Source organism: Schistocerca cancellata, chromosome 4, assembly GCF_023864275.1.
Source record: "Schistocerca cancellata isolate TAMUIC-IGC-003103 chromosome 4, iqSchCanc2.1, whole genome shotgun sequence".
Classification (NCBI taxonomy): Eukaryota; Metazoa; Arthropoda; class Insecta; order Orthoptera; family Acrididae; genus Schistocerca; species Schistocerca cancellata.
In genome coordinates this window covers 891,998,501-892,014,112 of record NC_064629.1, presented here as the reverse complement: position 1 = coordinate 892,014,112, position 15,612 = coordinate 891,998,501, and the positions used below count along the sequence as shown (strand labels likewise).

At 39.5% G+C, this 15,612-nt stretch overlaps 1 protein-coding gene across 1 annotated transcript in view; it reads right to left on the bottom strand.

Annotated features, from left to right (window-relative positions):
- Positions 1-11,542: 11,542 nt before the first annotated feature.
- Positions 11,543-15,612, bottom strand: part of LOC126185051 (uncharacterized) — a 707,909-nt gene continuing 703,839 nt past the window's right edge. Inside the window, exons 72-73 of the mRNA XM_049927806.1 lie at positions 12,045-12,244; positions 11,543-11,864 (exon numbers count right to left, since the gene is read on the bottom strand). Of these exons, the coding sequence (XP_049783763.1) occupies positions 11,787-11,864; positions 12,045-12,244 (278 nt within the window). The 3' untranslated portion in view covers positions 11,543-11,786. The remainder of the gene's footprint in view (positions 11,865-12,044; positions 12,245-15,612) is intronic.

Below are 15,612 nucleotides of genomic sequence, written 5' to 3'. Positions count from 1 at the left end.
TATGCCACCCAACGTGCTCTAGAAGGTGTAAGTCAACTACCCTGGCCAGCAAGATCTCCGGATCTGTCCCCCATTGAGCATGTTTGGGACTGGATGAAGCGTCGTCTCACGCGGTCTGCACGTCCAGCACGAACGCTGGTCCAACTGAGGCGCCAGGTGGAAATGGCATGGCAAGCCGTTCCACAGGACTACATCCAGCATCTCTACGATTGTCTCCATGGGAGAATAGCAGCCTGCATTGCTGCGAAAGGTGGATATACACTGTACTAGTGCCGACATTGTGCATGCTCTGTTACCTGTGTCTATGTGCCTGTGGTTCTGTCAGTGTGATCATGTGGTGTATCTGACCCCAGGAATGTGTCAATAAAGTTTCCCCTTCCTGGGACAATGAATTCACGGTGTTCTTATTTCAATTTCCAGGAGTGTATTTTGCTTCTATAAAATTACTATGGACAAACATCAAAGTTTCTAATATCTTCAACAGAGTCCTCTATGACCACTTGGAACTTCTCTATGTTACCAGGAAATGCTTAAATTTTTTTCTTGTTCTGCCAAGTTCACATTGTCAATCGGTGATACAGTTCTGTTGTTTATTTTTAAGGAGTGGTCACTTTGATGCTTTTTGTAGGATATGTGAAAGTTCATAGCTACAGTATTTTCAATGTTTATTATTTGTGGTGTTGCATTGGAGTCTTCAGTCTGTAGACTCGTTAAATGCAGGTCCCACACTAGTCTATCCTGTGGAAGTCTCTTCATTTCTGTGTAACTACGCCAACCGACAACTGCTTGCAACTGTTTACCATATTTGAGCCTTGGTCTCTTCACACCACCGTGGATAAATGCAGAGCTTGATGTTTCACTCAGAGGGGAGGAGGATTCACACACAGTTGTGACTGATGCATTGTCCCTCACTTGTTCAAATCATAAGAGCTGTTGTTAATCATACAAGCTATTGTATGCATCTGATGACGATGATTATCATTGGTTTGTGAGGTGTTCAACTGCGCGGTCATCAGTGTGGGTACAAAGTCCAAATTTTTTCACACTCCAATGTTCTACGCAATCCAATTGAGCCATTATCACAAATGATGATGATGATGATGAAATGATGAGGACAACACAAACACCCAGTCCCTGGGCAGAGAAAATCTCCAACTTGGCGAGGAATCGAATCTGGGACTCCGTGATCCAGAGGCAGCAACACTAGCCACTAGACCACGAGCTGCAGACAGATGCATCTGAACACTTCTACTAAGAGACTGTTTGTACAAATGATTACCAGAGACATCATATCTGACCAAAGTAATATCAGTGCTATAACAGTAATTTCAACTGCAGTTGGTTAAATGTAACCACAATTAGAAAAGGTACTATCCAGTTAAACATCGTCTAAGCAGTGAACATGTGGAGCTGAAAGAACATGCATTTGTTTTCTTCCACCAAGATATAAGAACTCTCATAAATATATGATAGATTAACATGTAATATAAATAAAGGAACATAAAACTGCAAATGGAGTAATTTATTTTAGTTATTTGCACATTCTGTGGCCTCACTAGAATGTGGAAAGTATCATTATATTTACAAAATCATACATTTTCTCCCCCCCCCCCCCCCCCCCCCCCCCCCCCCCCCCCATGAACAATGGACCTTGCCATTGGTGGGGAGGCTTGCACGCCCTCAGCGATACAGATAGCCGTACCATAGGTGCAACCACAACGGATGGGTATCTGTTGAGAGGCCAGACAAACGTGTGGTTCCTGAAGAGGGGCAGTAGCCTTTTCAGTACTTGCAGGGATGATTGACTGATCTGGCCTTCTAACACTAACCAAAATGGCCTTGCTGGGCTGGTACTGCAAACGGCTGAAAGCAAGGGGGAACTATGGCCGTAATTTTTCCCGAGGGCATGCAGCTTTACTATATGGATAAATGATGATGGCGTCTTCTTGGGTAAAATATTCCAGAGGTAAAATAGTCCCCCAATCGGATCTCCGGGCGGGGACTACTCAAGAGGATGTCGTTATCAGGAGAAAGAAAACTGGCGTTCTATGGATCAGAGCGTGGAATGTCAGATACCTTGATTGGACAGGTACGTTAGAAAATTTAAAAAGGGAAATGGATAGGTTAAAGTAAGATATAGTGGGAATTAGTGAAGTTCGGTGGCAGGAGCAACAAGACTTTTGGTTAGGCGAATACAGGATTATAAATACAAAATCAAATAGGGGTAATGCAGGAGTAGGTTTAATAATGAATAGTAAAATAGGAGTGCGGGTAAACTACTACAAACAGCACAGCAAACACATTGTTGTGGCCAAGATAGACACGAAGTCCAAACCTACTACAGTAGTACAAGTTTATATGCCAACCAGCTCTGCAGATGATGAAGAAATTGATGAAATGTATGATGAGTTAAAAGAAATTATTCAGGTAGTGAAGGGGGACAAAAATTTAATAGTCATGGGTGACTGGAATTCGACAGTAGGAAAAGGAAGAGAAAGAAATGTAGTAGGTGAATATGGATTGGGGCTAAGAAATGAAAGAGGAAGCCACCTGGTAAAATTTTGCACAGAGCACAACTTAATCATAGCTAAGACTTGGTTCAAGAATCATAAAAGAAGGCTGTATACATGGAAGAAGCCTGGAGATACTGACAGGTTTCAGATAGATTATATAATGGTAAGACAGAGGTTTAGGAACCAGGTTTTAAATTGTAAGACATTTCCAGGGGCAGATGTGGACCAATCTATTGGTTATGCACTGTAGACTAAAACTGAAGAAACTGCAAAAAGGTGGGAATTTAAGGAGATGGGGCCTGAATAAACTGACTAAACCAGAGGTTGTAACAGAGTTTCAGGGAGAGCATAAGGGAAAAATCGACAGGAATGGGGTAAAGAAATACAGTAGAAGAAGAATGGGTAGCTTTGAGAGATGAAGTAGTGAAGGCAGCAGAGGATCAAGTAGGTAAAAAGACGAGGGCTAGTAGAACTCCTTGGGTAACAGAAGAAATACTGAATTTAACTGATGAAAGGAGAAAATATAAAAATGCGGTAAATGAAGCAGGCAAAAAGTAATACAAACGTCTCAAAAATGAGATCGACAGGAAGTGCAAAATGGCTAAGCAGGGATGGCTAGAGGACAAATGTAAGGATGTAGAGGCTTATCTCACTAGTGGTAAGATAGTTACTGCCTACAGGAAAATTAAACAGACCTTTGGAGAAAACAGAACCACTTCTATGAATATCAAGGGCTCAGATGGAAACCCAGTTCTATGCAAAGAAGGGAAAGGAGAAAGGTGGAAGGAGTATATAGCTAGGGTCTATACAAGGGCAATGTACTTGAGGACAATATTATGGAAATAGAAGACAATGTATATGAAGATGAAATGGGAGATATGATACTGCGTGAAGAGTTTGACAGCGCACTGAAAGACCTGAGTTGAAACAAGGCCCCGGGTGTAGACAACATTCCATTAGAACTACTGACAGCCTTGGGAGAGACAGTCCTGACAAAACTCTACCATCTGGTGAGCAAGATGTATGAGACAGGCGAAATACCCTCAGACTTCAAGAAGAATATAATAATTCCAATCCCAAAGAAAGCAGGTGTTGACAGATGTGAAAATTACCAAACAATCAGTTTAATATGCCACAGCTGCAAAATACTAACGCGAATTCTTTACAGATGAATGGAAAAATTAGTAGAAGCTGACATCAGGGAAGATCAGTTTGGATTCCGTAGAAATACTGGAACACGTGAGGCAATACTGACCCTACGACTTATTTTAGAAGCTAGATTAAGGAAATGCAAACCTACGTTTCTAGCATTTGTAGACTTAGAGAAAGTTTTTGACAATGATGACTGGAATACTCTCTTTCAAATTCTGAAGGTGGCAGGGGTAAAATACAGGGAGCGAAAGGCTATTTACAAGACGTACAGAAACCAGATGGCAGGTATAAGAGTCGAGGGAAATGAAAGGGAAGCGGTGGTTGGGAAGGGAGTAAGACAGGGTTGTAGCCTTTCCCCGATGTTATTCAATCTGTATATTGAGCAAGCAATGAAGGAAACAAAAGAAAAATTCAGAGTAGGTATTAAAATCCATGGAGAAGAAATAAAAACTTTGAGGTTCGCCGATGACATTGTAATTCTGTCAGAGACAGCAAAGGACTTGGAAGAGCAGTTGAATGGAATGGATAGTGTCTTGAAAGGATTATATAAGATGAACAGCAACAAAAGCAAAACGAGGATAATGGAATGTAGTCGAATTAAATTGGGTGATGCTGCAGGAATTAGATTCAGAAATGAGCCATTTAAAGTAGTAAATGAATTTTGCTATTTGGGGAGCAAAATAAGTGATGATGGTCAAAGTAGAGAGGATATAAAATGTAGACTGGCAATGCCAAGGAAAGCGTTTCTGAAGAAGAGAAATTTGTTAGCATCGAGTATAGATTTAAGCATCAGGAAGTCATTTCTGAAAGTATTTGTATGGAAGTGAAACATGGACAATAAATAGTTTGGACAAGAAGAAAATAGAAGCTTTCGAAATGTGGTGCTACAGAAGAATGCTGAAGATTAGATGGGTAGATCACATAGCTAATGAGGAGGTATTGAATAGGATTGGGGAGATGAGAAGTTTGTGGCACAACTTGACTAGAAGAAGGGATTGGTTGGTAGGACATGCTCTGAGGCATCAAGGGATCACCAATTTAGTATTGGCGGGCAGTGTGGAGGGTAAAAATCGTAGAGGGAGACCAAGAGATGAATACACTAAGCAGATTCAGAAGGATGTAGGTTGCGGTAGGTACTAGGAGATGAAGGAGCTTGCACAGGATAGAGTAGCATGTAGAGTTGCATCAAACCAGTCTCAGTACTGAAGACCACAACAACAACAACACATTTTCTCAGTGAAAGTGTGACTAGATGCTGATCTTTTTTGAAATTGGACTTTTATGTTAATCTTAACATATCATAAGATTTGATAAATATGAGTCAAACATACACAGATCTTACCTGTTCAGAGATTCATGTATGGACTAGGAAGAGTTATAAGTAAAAATTATTTAAATGTGTTTGAAATCTGTTTGAATTTCCTGCCAGCATCTATTTTTCACAAGGTAGTTGGGCAAAACATGTTGTGGCTACATACTTTGCTCCTTTCTGCATGAACATAAGGCTGCATAGTGGACAGTAGATGCTATTTAAATGCTAGTGTTATTTTTCAGATTTTGAGTATGTCTTCACAATAAACTTACTAAGTGGATATGTGTTGTAGAACTGTTGTTAGTTTGCTTTGTTTGTTAAACATTTACTTACATGAAGTTCAAATTTGGACACCACGTACTATATTTGCAACACATTTCTGTGAAAATTCAACAAAATATGTAGGTATTATAGTTATAAATACCTTAAATTGGAACAATCACATCGATAATGTTGTGGAGAAAGCAAATTGAAGACCATGTTTTATTGGCAGAACACTTAGAAGATGTAACAGATCTACTAAACAGACATCCTACACTGCACTTGTCCATCCTTTTCTGGAGTATTGCTGTGCAGTATGAGATCCATATCAGGTAAAATTGATGGAGGAAATCAAAAAAGTTCAAACAGAGGCAGCATGTTTTTGTTTAGACAATATCAACAACATTCTCCTCTGAGTGTGAAAATACATTGATGTAAAGAAAAACACAACACTAAAAAGGAATTAATGTAGAGTAATGAAATTTCAGGAATATATTTGTGCAGGTATCATATTTAAGTGATTAACGTTGTGTGAGATAAGCCATTGCAAAAATGAAATGCTGGTACTTTAATAACCAGTATAACAGCCAGAATGTTGAATACAAGAATAAATGTGCATGCATTGTGTTGTACAGGTGCTGGATGTCAGTTCGTGGGATGGAGTTCCATGCTTGTTGTGCTTAGTCGGTCAATACTGGGGCAGTTAATGCTGTTTGTGGAGGATGCTGTAGATAGCATTCAATGATGTTCTATATGTGCTCAATTGGAGCAGGCAAAAACAATACGTTGACAGTCTGTAGAGCATGTTGGGTTACTACAGTGGTATGTGACAAGAGCCCCAGCAATGCTGCTCGGGTTGAATCACCAGGCTACTGTACAAATTTGCAGTCAGGGTACATTGCATGGGATAATGATAAGAATGGTCTTGCTGTCATATGAAATCACACCCCAGACCACAACTCCAGGTGTAGGTCCTGTGTATCCAGCAAGCAGACAAGTTTGAGAGTGGATAAGTAAAGAAACAGTCTAAAGGTGAATCGTCCTCCTCGTAGTCACCACACAGCCATCACTGGCTTCAAGGCAGAACCATCAGAAAACAGATCAGATCTCCACCCCACTCTCCAATGAGCTCTCACTTGACACCACTGAAATTGCAAATGGTGGTGGTTTGAGGTCAGTGGAATGCATGCTACAGTGTCTGGTTTGGAGATTTCCTTGAAGTAACCAATTTTTAATAATTCATGTTGTTACAGTGGTGCCAACTGCTGCTCAGATTGCTGCTGCAGGTGCAATACAATGTGACAGAGTCGTATTCCGAACACAACAGTGTTTCTACTTGGTACTGCCATGTTGCCATCCAGAGCCCAAACTTCTTGTGACCATACGTTCTTGTGTCACCACTGCCAACAGCCATGTACAATGACTAAATTCCTGTCAAGTCTTTCTGCAATATTGCAGAAGGAACATCCAGCTTCTTGTAGACCTATTACATGACCTTGTTCAAACTCAGTGAGGTGCTGATAATGGCAGCTTCATGGCATTAAAGGCATTCTTGACTAACATCAGCTCACCACATCCCATCTCAAAGGTAACTAATACTGATGATCATTACAGCGTGTATTTAAAGCAAACCTGAATTGCACCCTTATAGTGGTACTGCTAGCGCCACTCTTACAGGACTTGAGCGAAATTAAAAAAGACACCATCTTTCTTTTATGTCGCACAACTCCTTCCTGGTGTTGCAATTTTTTTTTCCATCAATGTGTCTTGTTGGCACCCTTCTACACTGGGAGAAATGATAATAATAATATAATAAGAGTAATCACGACTCACCTGGAAAGATTTAAGTGTTAATTTTTCATACATGCTGTTTGAGCATGGATAAGTAAAGAAATAGTCTGAAGATGGTTCGATGAAGTCTGTGGCAAGCACTTAACCCTTGCAATACCAAATGGTGGTTGTGGTGGGATTTGGGGGGGGGGGGGGGTACTTTATGCCCACCATTTGAAAATATTGGAATCTAGTCAGTTACTTCACACAAGGTGGGGCAAATAAAATTGGCCTGGAGAACAGAGTTTCAGGGTACAAACAAACACAGCAGAGGAAAGGAAATACATTATGAACCTGACTATAGCAGATGTTTAACGTTACCACCATTCAGCTCTTGGCACTTCTGGGACCTGATCAGCAAGTTGTTGAGGGCTGATAGAAGCTGGAGTGCTGGAATTGCTACAGTCTCATCAAAAATCTTCTGCTGCAGTTCATAAAGACTATGAGGATTGTTGTGATACACCCCTGACTTGCGGGCTCCTCACAGAAAGTAATAGCACACTGACAGGTCAGGTGACCTGGGTGGCCAGCTAGGACTGCAACCAAACTGATCTCTGTTAACAACTCTGTCATGTGTGAAGAATGTATAAATGTGGTCCACGGTTCAGCCAGCTGTATTGGCAATTGCTCCAGCCTGTTGGATGTGACTTTAGGTCTTTCCCTCCTCCATTAATGCTGCCATAAATGGTATCAAAATATTGGCAATGTAAAGCACCCAAGTCAACCTCTGATGAAAGAAGATGGGACCAATAATACAGCATGCAGACATTGCATACCAAACGCCAACCTTCTGATCATGCAGTAGTCTTTCGTGGAAGTTATGCAGAGTCTCTGCTGCCCAGAACCTGTGATTCTGTGAGCTGACATAATCACGCACATGAAACCAGGCTTCATCAGATATGAGGAATAGACACATGTCCAAGCCATTCATTGTTATCTCAGTAAACAGCCACTCACAAAACTGGAGGCACTGAGAAGCATCTGCTGGCTTTAATGCATGAACAACAGACTCTCTGTAGGGATGTATGTGCAGGTCCAGGTGAAGAATTCGTCCGCATGATTAATGTGATATGTTGGCATCTTGCACCAGGCATCGGGTCTCTGAAGCATTTTCTGGTGAACTGAAGCCACATTTCCTGCTGTGTGGGCACCCTTTGCTGGTGCCTTGACACCTTTAAACTTCTCAGCAAACAACAGACCCCACTATTTCTATGACTTTGTTGTCACATATCGTTTCATAACGAACACCTGCTGGTCCACTGCGAGTACCATCATTCCCTTTTCTCCACTCACACTGACACTGCCCACACTATGCTCTGAAATGGTGTGGATCACATGGTGGGTGCAGAAGTGCTGTGCGCATCTTGGGGTGTGGTTATATGCATATATTTACATCCGCTTTTATACACTATGTGATCAAAAGTATCTGGACACCTGGCTGAAAGTGACTTACAAGTTCGTGGCACCCTCCATCAGTAATGCTGGAATTCAATATGGTGTTGGCTGACCCTTAGCCTTGATGATAGCTTCCACTCTCGCAGGCATATGTTCAGTCAGGTGCTGGAAGATTTCTTGGGGAATGACAGCCCATTCTTCATGGAGTGCTGCACTGAGGAGAGGTATCGATGTCAGTCAGTGAAGCCTGGCACGAAGTCAGTGTTCCAAAACATCCCAAAGGTGTTCTGTAGGATACAGGTCAGAACTCTACACAGGCCAGTCCATTACAGGAATGTTATTGTCATGTAACCACCCCGCCACAGGCCGTGCATTATGAACAGGTGCTCGATCGTGTTGGAAGATGCAATCGCCATCCCTGAATTGCTCTTCAACAGTGGGAAGCAAGAAGGTGCTTAAAACATCACTGTAGGCCTGCGCTGTGATAGTGCCATGTAAAACAACAAGGGGTGCAAGCCCCCTCCATGAAAAACCCAACCACACCATAACACCACCGCCTCAGAATTTTACTGTTGGCACTACACACACTGGCAGATGACTTTCACTGGGCATTCGCCATACCTACATCCCAGCAGTAGATTGCCACATTGTGTACCATGATTCATCATTCCATCCAACGTTTTTCCACTGTTCAATTGTCCAATGTTTACGCTCCTTACACCAAGCGAGGTGTCGTTTGGCATTTACTGGCTTTATGTGTGGCTTATGAGCAGCTGCTTGATCATGAAATACAAGTTCTCTCACCTCTCACTTAACTCTCATAGTACTTGTATTGGATCTGGATGCAGTTTGGAATTCCTGTGTGATGGTCTAGATAGATGTCTGCCTATTACACATTACGACCCTCTTCAACTGTCGGCGGTCTCTGTCAGTCAACAGACGAGGTTGGCCTGTACGCTCTTGTGCTGTATGTGCCCCTTCATTTTTCCACTTCACTATCGCATCAGAAACAGTGGACCTAGGGATGCTTAGGAGTGTGGAAATCTCACGTACTGACATATGACACAAGTGACAACCAATCACCTGATGATTTTCGAAGTTTGTGAGTTCCGCGGAGCGACCCATTCTGCTCTCTCACGACGTCTAATGACTACTAAGGTCGCTGATATGGAGTACCTCCCAGTAGGTGGCAGCACAATGCACCTAATATGAAAAACATAGGTTTTTGGGGGTGTCCAGATACTTTTTATCACATAGTATACACTTGTCTGGGCCACTTTTATTTGCCCCACTCTTTATTTTAAAATTCTGAAGAAATAGTATTTTTTTTAAATGAATTTTTCTACCTGATGTTTTAAACTTTTCAGTTAAACTTGATACAAAAATTTATGTGTTATTAGATGTCACTTTCCCCAGTGAGTGTCATTATCAATATTTTCAGGTTCAGGACCTAACTTACACATTAGTAGCTCTCTAAAAAGTGTGTTGTGAGCAAAAATCAGCATCAAATAACAAAATCTGCATTTTAAAAAATTATTTTTTAGGGTGAACATTAACTAACCCCCTCCCCCCCCCCCCCCCCACTCATCCCCCATAACATACATTGTTGAGAGTGTGTTGATATTGGTACAAGTGAGCCAAAAGATGCTTTCATGCCTTGGTATTGCTAGAGTTAATTGTGAATTGCAGAGTAGTCATGTAGATGTACAACTAATACTTTGTTTCTAATAGTGGATTTTCCCCAGAAAGTTTTTCTATATTAATAAATGGAAGTACACAAAGTAAGCCAACTTTCTGGTTCTTTTTTTCAACAAGATTATCAGTACTTGCACAGCAAATTGACTACATTCAATGAGTTTCAGGAAACTGTGTGAAAAGTATGTGACCTCCAATTCAAATTCTTATCATTATGCACACCTAAGAATTTTGAACATTCAGTGGAAAATCACTCAGATCGCAGAATTAGTGGGACCATCTGTTTTGAGGAAGTGGGGTGAAAAATATCTTTGTTGACTCTCCAAGCTCTGTAGGAGCACCCACATGACATATGATTGAGAGCTTACTAAATTTCCTAATACAAGACCTAACATATGGAAACACTGCTAACTCATTGAAATTAATGTTCGTAATGTCATCCTGAAGTAAACAGAAGCTGAGTTTAAAGTGTGAACTGTTACCCACATCGCCATAATCATTCTTACTAATATATTTCTCTATATATTAAAGTACAAATATCAAATGGCCCTGTATTTATTTTCATATTCTTGTTACCTATGTTTTAATGTATTCTTAAAACTGGATAGTGAATTTTGATTTAACAGCGCACTCACAGTTTTATAGTATGCTAATCATGGGAAAAGTCTGATGTCTCTTGTGATGCCAGACCCTTAATTTTTAAATGGTGTTTCAGTAATAGTAATTAACTTATCACCACCTTCTTCTCTCTCTTTTTGCTATGTATGACACTGAAGCCGTAACCCCCACCATGATGATGGAAACCACCTCTTCTCTCTCTCTCTCTCTCTCTCTCTCTCTCTCTCTACCCCCCACCGATTCCCCTCCTTCCCCCCCTCCATCCGGCTGGAAAAAAAAATCATCATCTACTACATCAAAAACTTTTCTATCTGTATCTGATTATCTGATTCTAATGTCAATTTTTAGATCATTTTCCAAATAAATACTTAAGGATAGTATCTTGGAGATGGATGTCTAACACCATAACTCACATACAAATTACTGTCTGCTCTTAATGTTTCCTGAAAAAGATATTTACAAGATGAAAGTCATTTCTGGTTCTCCATAATTTAATGTAAAACTGATGGGGCAGAATGTAGCCTACAGTGCAGTAATGATGCTATAAAACTGGTATGAAAGAGAATAGGTAACTACTCATTGAAAGGGTAAGGCACCAGGGAATGGACAAAGTGAGAACACAGAAATGATAAAATGTTCAGCTTTCACACAGTTTATCATCCTTTTTCTATGCTGTAGTTGCCACTGCAAAGGACTCTTCTATTTAGTGAGTAGTTATATACACTTATGTAAGATTTTTCATCAATATATACTGAAATAGGCAATGGTGTGCTATGACAAAAGTTCTTTAATTACAAGCTGTCACATAAATTACAATTCAGATGCTTTCATAACATGCAGAATTTACATAGTATTTACACATCACTCACACACAACACACACACACACACACACACACAGAGTCTGTCATATCTTTCCAACAATTGTGATTCAAAATGATGTATTTACAGTGAAAATATCTATCAACTTTTTACATATAAATAAGACCTCATTTATAAATAGTATAATTTTCAATAATAATCATCATCATCTGTGTAGTCAATACTTGACTGATATTCTATTGGAATATCCATGTCTCTTGTAAACTCCTGCAAAGTAAAGAGACATTAATCACTTTATAGCACAGTTCAGAGCAGATAGAGATCTTATTTTCACTTTTATATGAAAACTAGCTTACGTTAATTTAAGGAAGAACTACAACTCAGAATGTAATTTAGACATTAATAATAATGTATTAAAAGATATCTAAATGGTATGAACATACTTACTGGATCTATGTGTGATGGTACTGGATATTCACATGGAAAACATTCTGTGTAGCTTACACCATTATTGTGTGCAGTGCATTCACAAGCTTGACAGGTGAAAGGGGCAGCACTGTTGACAACTCTCTTAGAGAAGACATTAAGATATTTTTTAACAAAGCTCTTCTTCTCCATTTCAAGTTTCTTAGCCATAAAAACTGATCCTGCAAAAGTCACATGGGAGTAAAGTATGATGTATGAACCTTTCAAGACTACAAATATTTGTTGTTTTATGTTGCTGTAAACCATGAATTACTGACAAAAACCCACTGACAGTTTTATCTCCTGGCATTAGAGGCAAATATAAGAGAAGAGGATGTGGTCTCAGGATCAATGTTTCAGTGCCAACATGGATTGAAAAGGAATGTGTATAGTTATAAACATGATTTTGAAACAATATTTTAACACTTAAATATACTCACTTCAGTTATCCTGTAACACTAATAATTTCAGTAAATACTGACTAACAATATACTGTTTAATGCTGGGATGTCCAACCTTTCTGCTTACCTGGGACACATTGGAAAAAGACAAGTATATTTGGGCTGCACATAATATACTTAACACTAACAATAATGGCTGACAAAAAAGGATCAATGAGAGAATAGCAGGAGTTTTAAATTGAAAATATTCACATGAAGCCAGTGGGCCATAGTTTGGGCAACCCTGATTTAATGTCTATAATCACCGTAAGTGAGAATGTGCAACTATTGACATGCAAAGATTGAAGAATTCAATTATAATGTAGGTAAATCAATAAAGGAAGTTAAAAAGAAAAAGAGGAAATTTGATGCAGATATCCCTAGATTTTCATTAGGTTATAACATATGTAATGGCCTTTATATTCATATAAGACTACAGAAAGCTGTGAGTTACGAGTCCTTAACATAAAAAGATTTTAGCTTGAGTCAGTTTCAGTGGAAACCACAAAACTTGGCAAACTACTTTCTCACAAATACATTTCACAAAATGATCATGGAAGCAAAATAAGAGAAATTAGATGTAATACACACTTTTAACAATAATTGATTCTGTTACAGGCAGTATGTGTATGGAACCGGAAAGGAAGGGAAACGATATTGATACCAGAGGTAACTCCTGTCACACACCATAATGTGGCTCATAGGCTACAAATGTAGATAAGTAAAGAAGATATCAATTCGAAGACTGTTTTGAACACCACAGTGCTTTCTTAGACATTTTCATGTTGGAGGTGGTATGCTGTTGCCTTTCTCTGACCTTTGAACTGAGCTACCCAACCAGTTATAGGAGGACCTACAGTTTTATGTGGATTCTGAAGCACTATGCAACTCAGAATTTTTCACATCAATAATAATTGGTAGAGGTGAAAGAAATGATGAGTGATAGATAAAAATCCTATGACTGAGTTGGAAACAACCTGCCCATTACAATTGCTTCAAATACAAAGCAGCCCAACTCATCTGTCAATTGTAAGGGCATTTTGAACTTCTTCAGTAATGCTGAACTTGCTCTCCAGAAAGTGAAAGGCACAACTACCTACAATTATGATGAGACCAACATACAGACAACCTGGATCCAGAAACAAAAAAAGGTTAGAAAGGGTAAAAGAGCACTCCTGTGCTTCAATTAGCCTGATGGTATGCACATCTGCTTCCTCCTATGGTTTTGTACAAGGCACAGAATCTGTACAACAACTGGACTGCAGGTCTAAGGCTTCCATTCAACCACTCATTGACCAGTCTGGCTTGGCAGTAGCAGATAGCAAAAGAAAGTTTTAAATTCCACATTTAACAAACCATTCATGCAATACATCAAAGCAATTCATAGGTGAGCTGCTAGATTTGCTACCAGCAGATTTGATCGGCATGCAAGTGGGAGTCGCTGGAAGGAATAATTCGTTCATTTTGAAGAAAACCACTGAGAAAGCTTAGAGAACTGGCATTCGAAGCAGATTGCAGAATGAACCTACTGCTGCTAACATACATTTCGTGTAGGGACCACAAAGATAAGATGAAAGAAATTAGAGCTGATGCAGAGGTATATAGACAGTCATATTTCCTTCACTCTATCTGCAAGTGGAACAGGAAAGGACATGACTAGTTGTGATAGAGGGTATCTTCCACCACACACTGCATAATGGCTTGTGGAGTATCTATGCAGATGTAAATGTAGATGTAGAAGGTGGACCAGCTGGTACAAAATATGCCAGCAATCCAAGTGGTTGGTTTGATAGTAACTGCTCAAAGCATCGTTCTTTAAAATTCTATTGATATATTTGAAGCTACTCGTGGTCCTGAAGACTCAGTGATGTTATTAGGAGACAATCTTGCTAGTTACTTTTCTACTAAAGAGATTGAGACATGCAGACATAGTAAAATTTAAATCACTCTATTCCCACCATATGCAACACCTCACGCGAACCCTTGATGTTGCAGTATTTGCCCGTGGAAAAGAAAATGGAGAGGAATTTTGGACCAATGGAGAAAGGAGAGTTGGTATCATGGTTGTATTCCAAAAGAACAGTTTCCTATCTCATTAAACAGACTATAGATTGGAATTAGTGAAACCTGAGCAAAATTTTAGTATCAGCATTTATTGCTACTGGTCTACATCCACCAAACCCTACTGAGATGTAGAAAAGAATTCCTGATCGATTAGATGGTGAGGAAAAAGACAGAAATTTAGGTAGGAGTTTGGTACATCCATATGCTGCACATGTGCAGGAGATTGAAATAGAACCTCCTGTGAGTTTTAGTGTCTCAGCATTGACATAATCCTGCCAAAAAGGACTTTCATCCTCAAGTATCCAAAATCTTTGCAAAAACAGACCAGTTTGTGTTAGGTGCAGAACAACTGTAGACACATTTATGTTTAGTATTTGCCACATAAACTGGGAAGTTTATAGAGGCCAATCTCATTGGATTGATTGTGTGAAATGCTGTAGATGGATCTGTAGCCCATGCACTGGTGGAAATACTGACATGTACTACAACTACCCCCACTGTGAGGATTCAGATGATGAATCTGTAGAGGACAGTGACAAGGACAAAGACTACATACCAGATCGAAAATCACAGAGCTTCAATGTGCCTTGCAATTACATTTAACCCTTTGAATACGTGTTTTCTGTTTGAGACCCCATTTTATTTACTTTTATTTTAATGTACCAGTGCACTTAGCATGAAACTATCAATCCTGTTGCAAGACAGAGACATCTTATGGTACACTGAGGTACTACAAATGTAGTGCATTGTTGCAGTCACATATAGTGTTCAAAACAAGTTGGCACAGAGACTGTGCTATGTGTGGATGTACTTAGGAGGTCATTGACAGTGAAAGCGATTATATCTAATGTTATTCTAGTGTATATTTGAGTTTGTGCTACCTCTTTTATGAGTGGTTTTGAAATAAAATCACTGGGGTAATACATAGTTTTGATACAAAATTTATTACATTTTAGGCCAATTTTTCTTGTTATTTAGAACAATAATTAGTTTTTGGCATTATTAGTTCATGCAAGTTTAGAGATGTGTGATTGTATTTAGGGAAA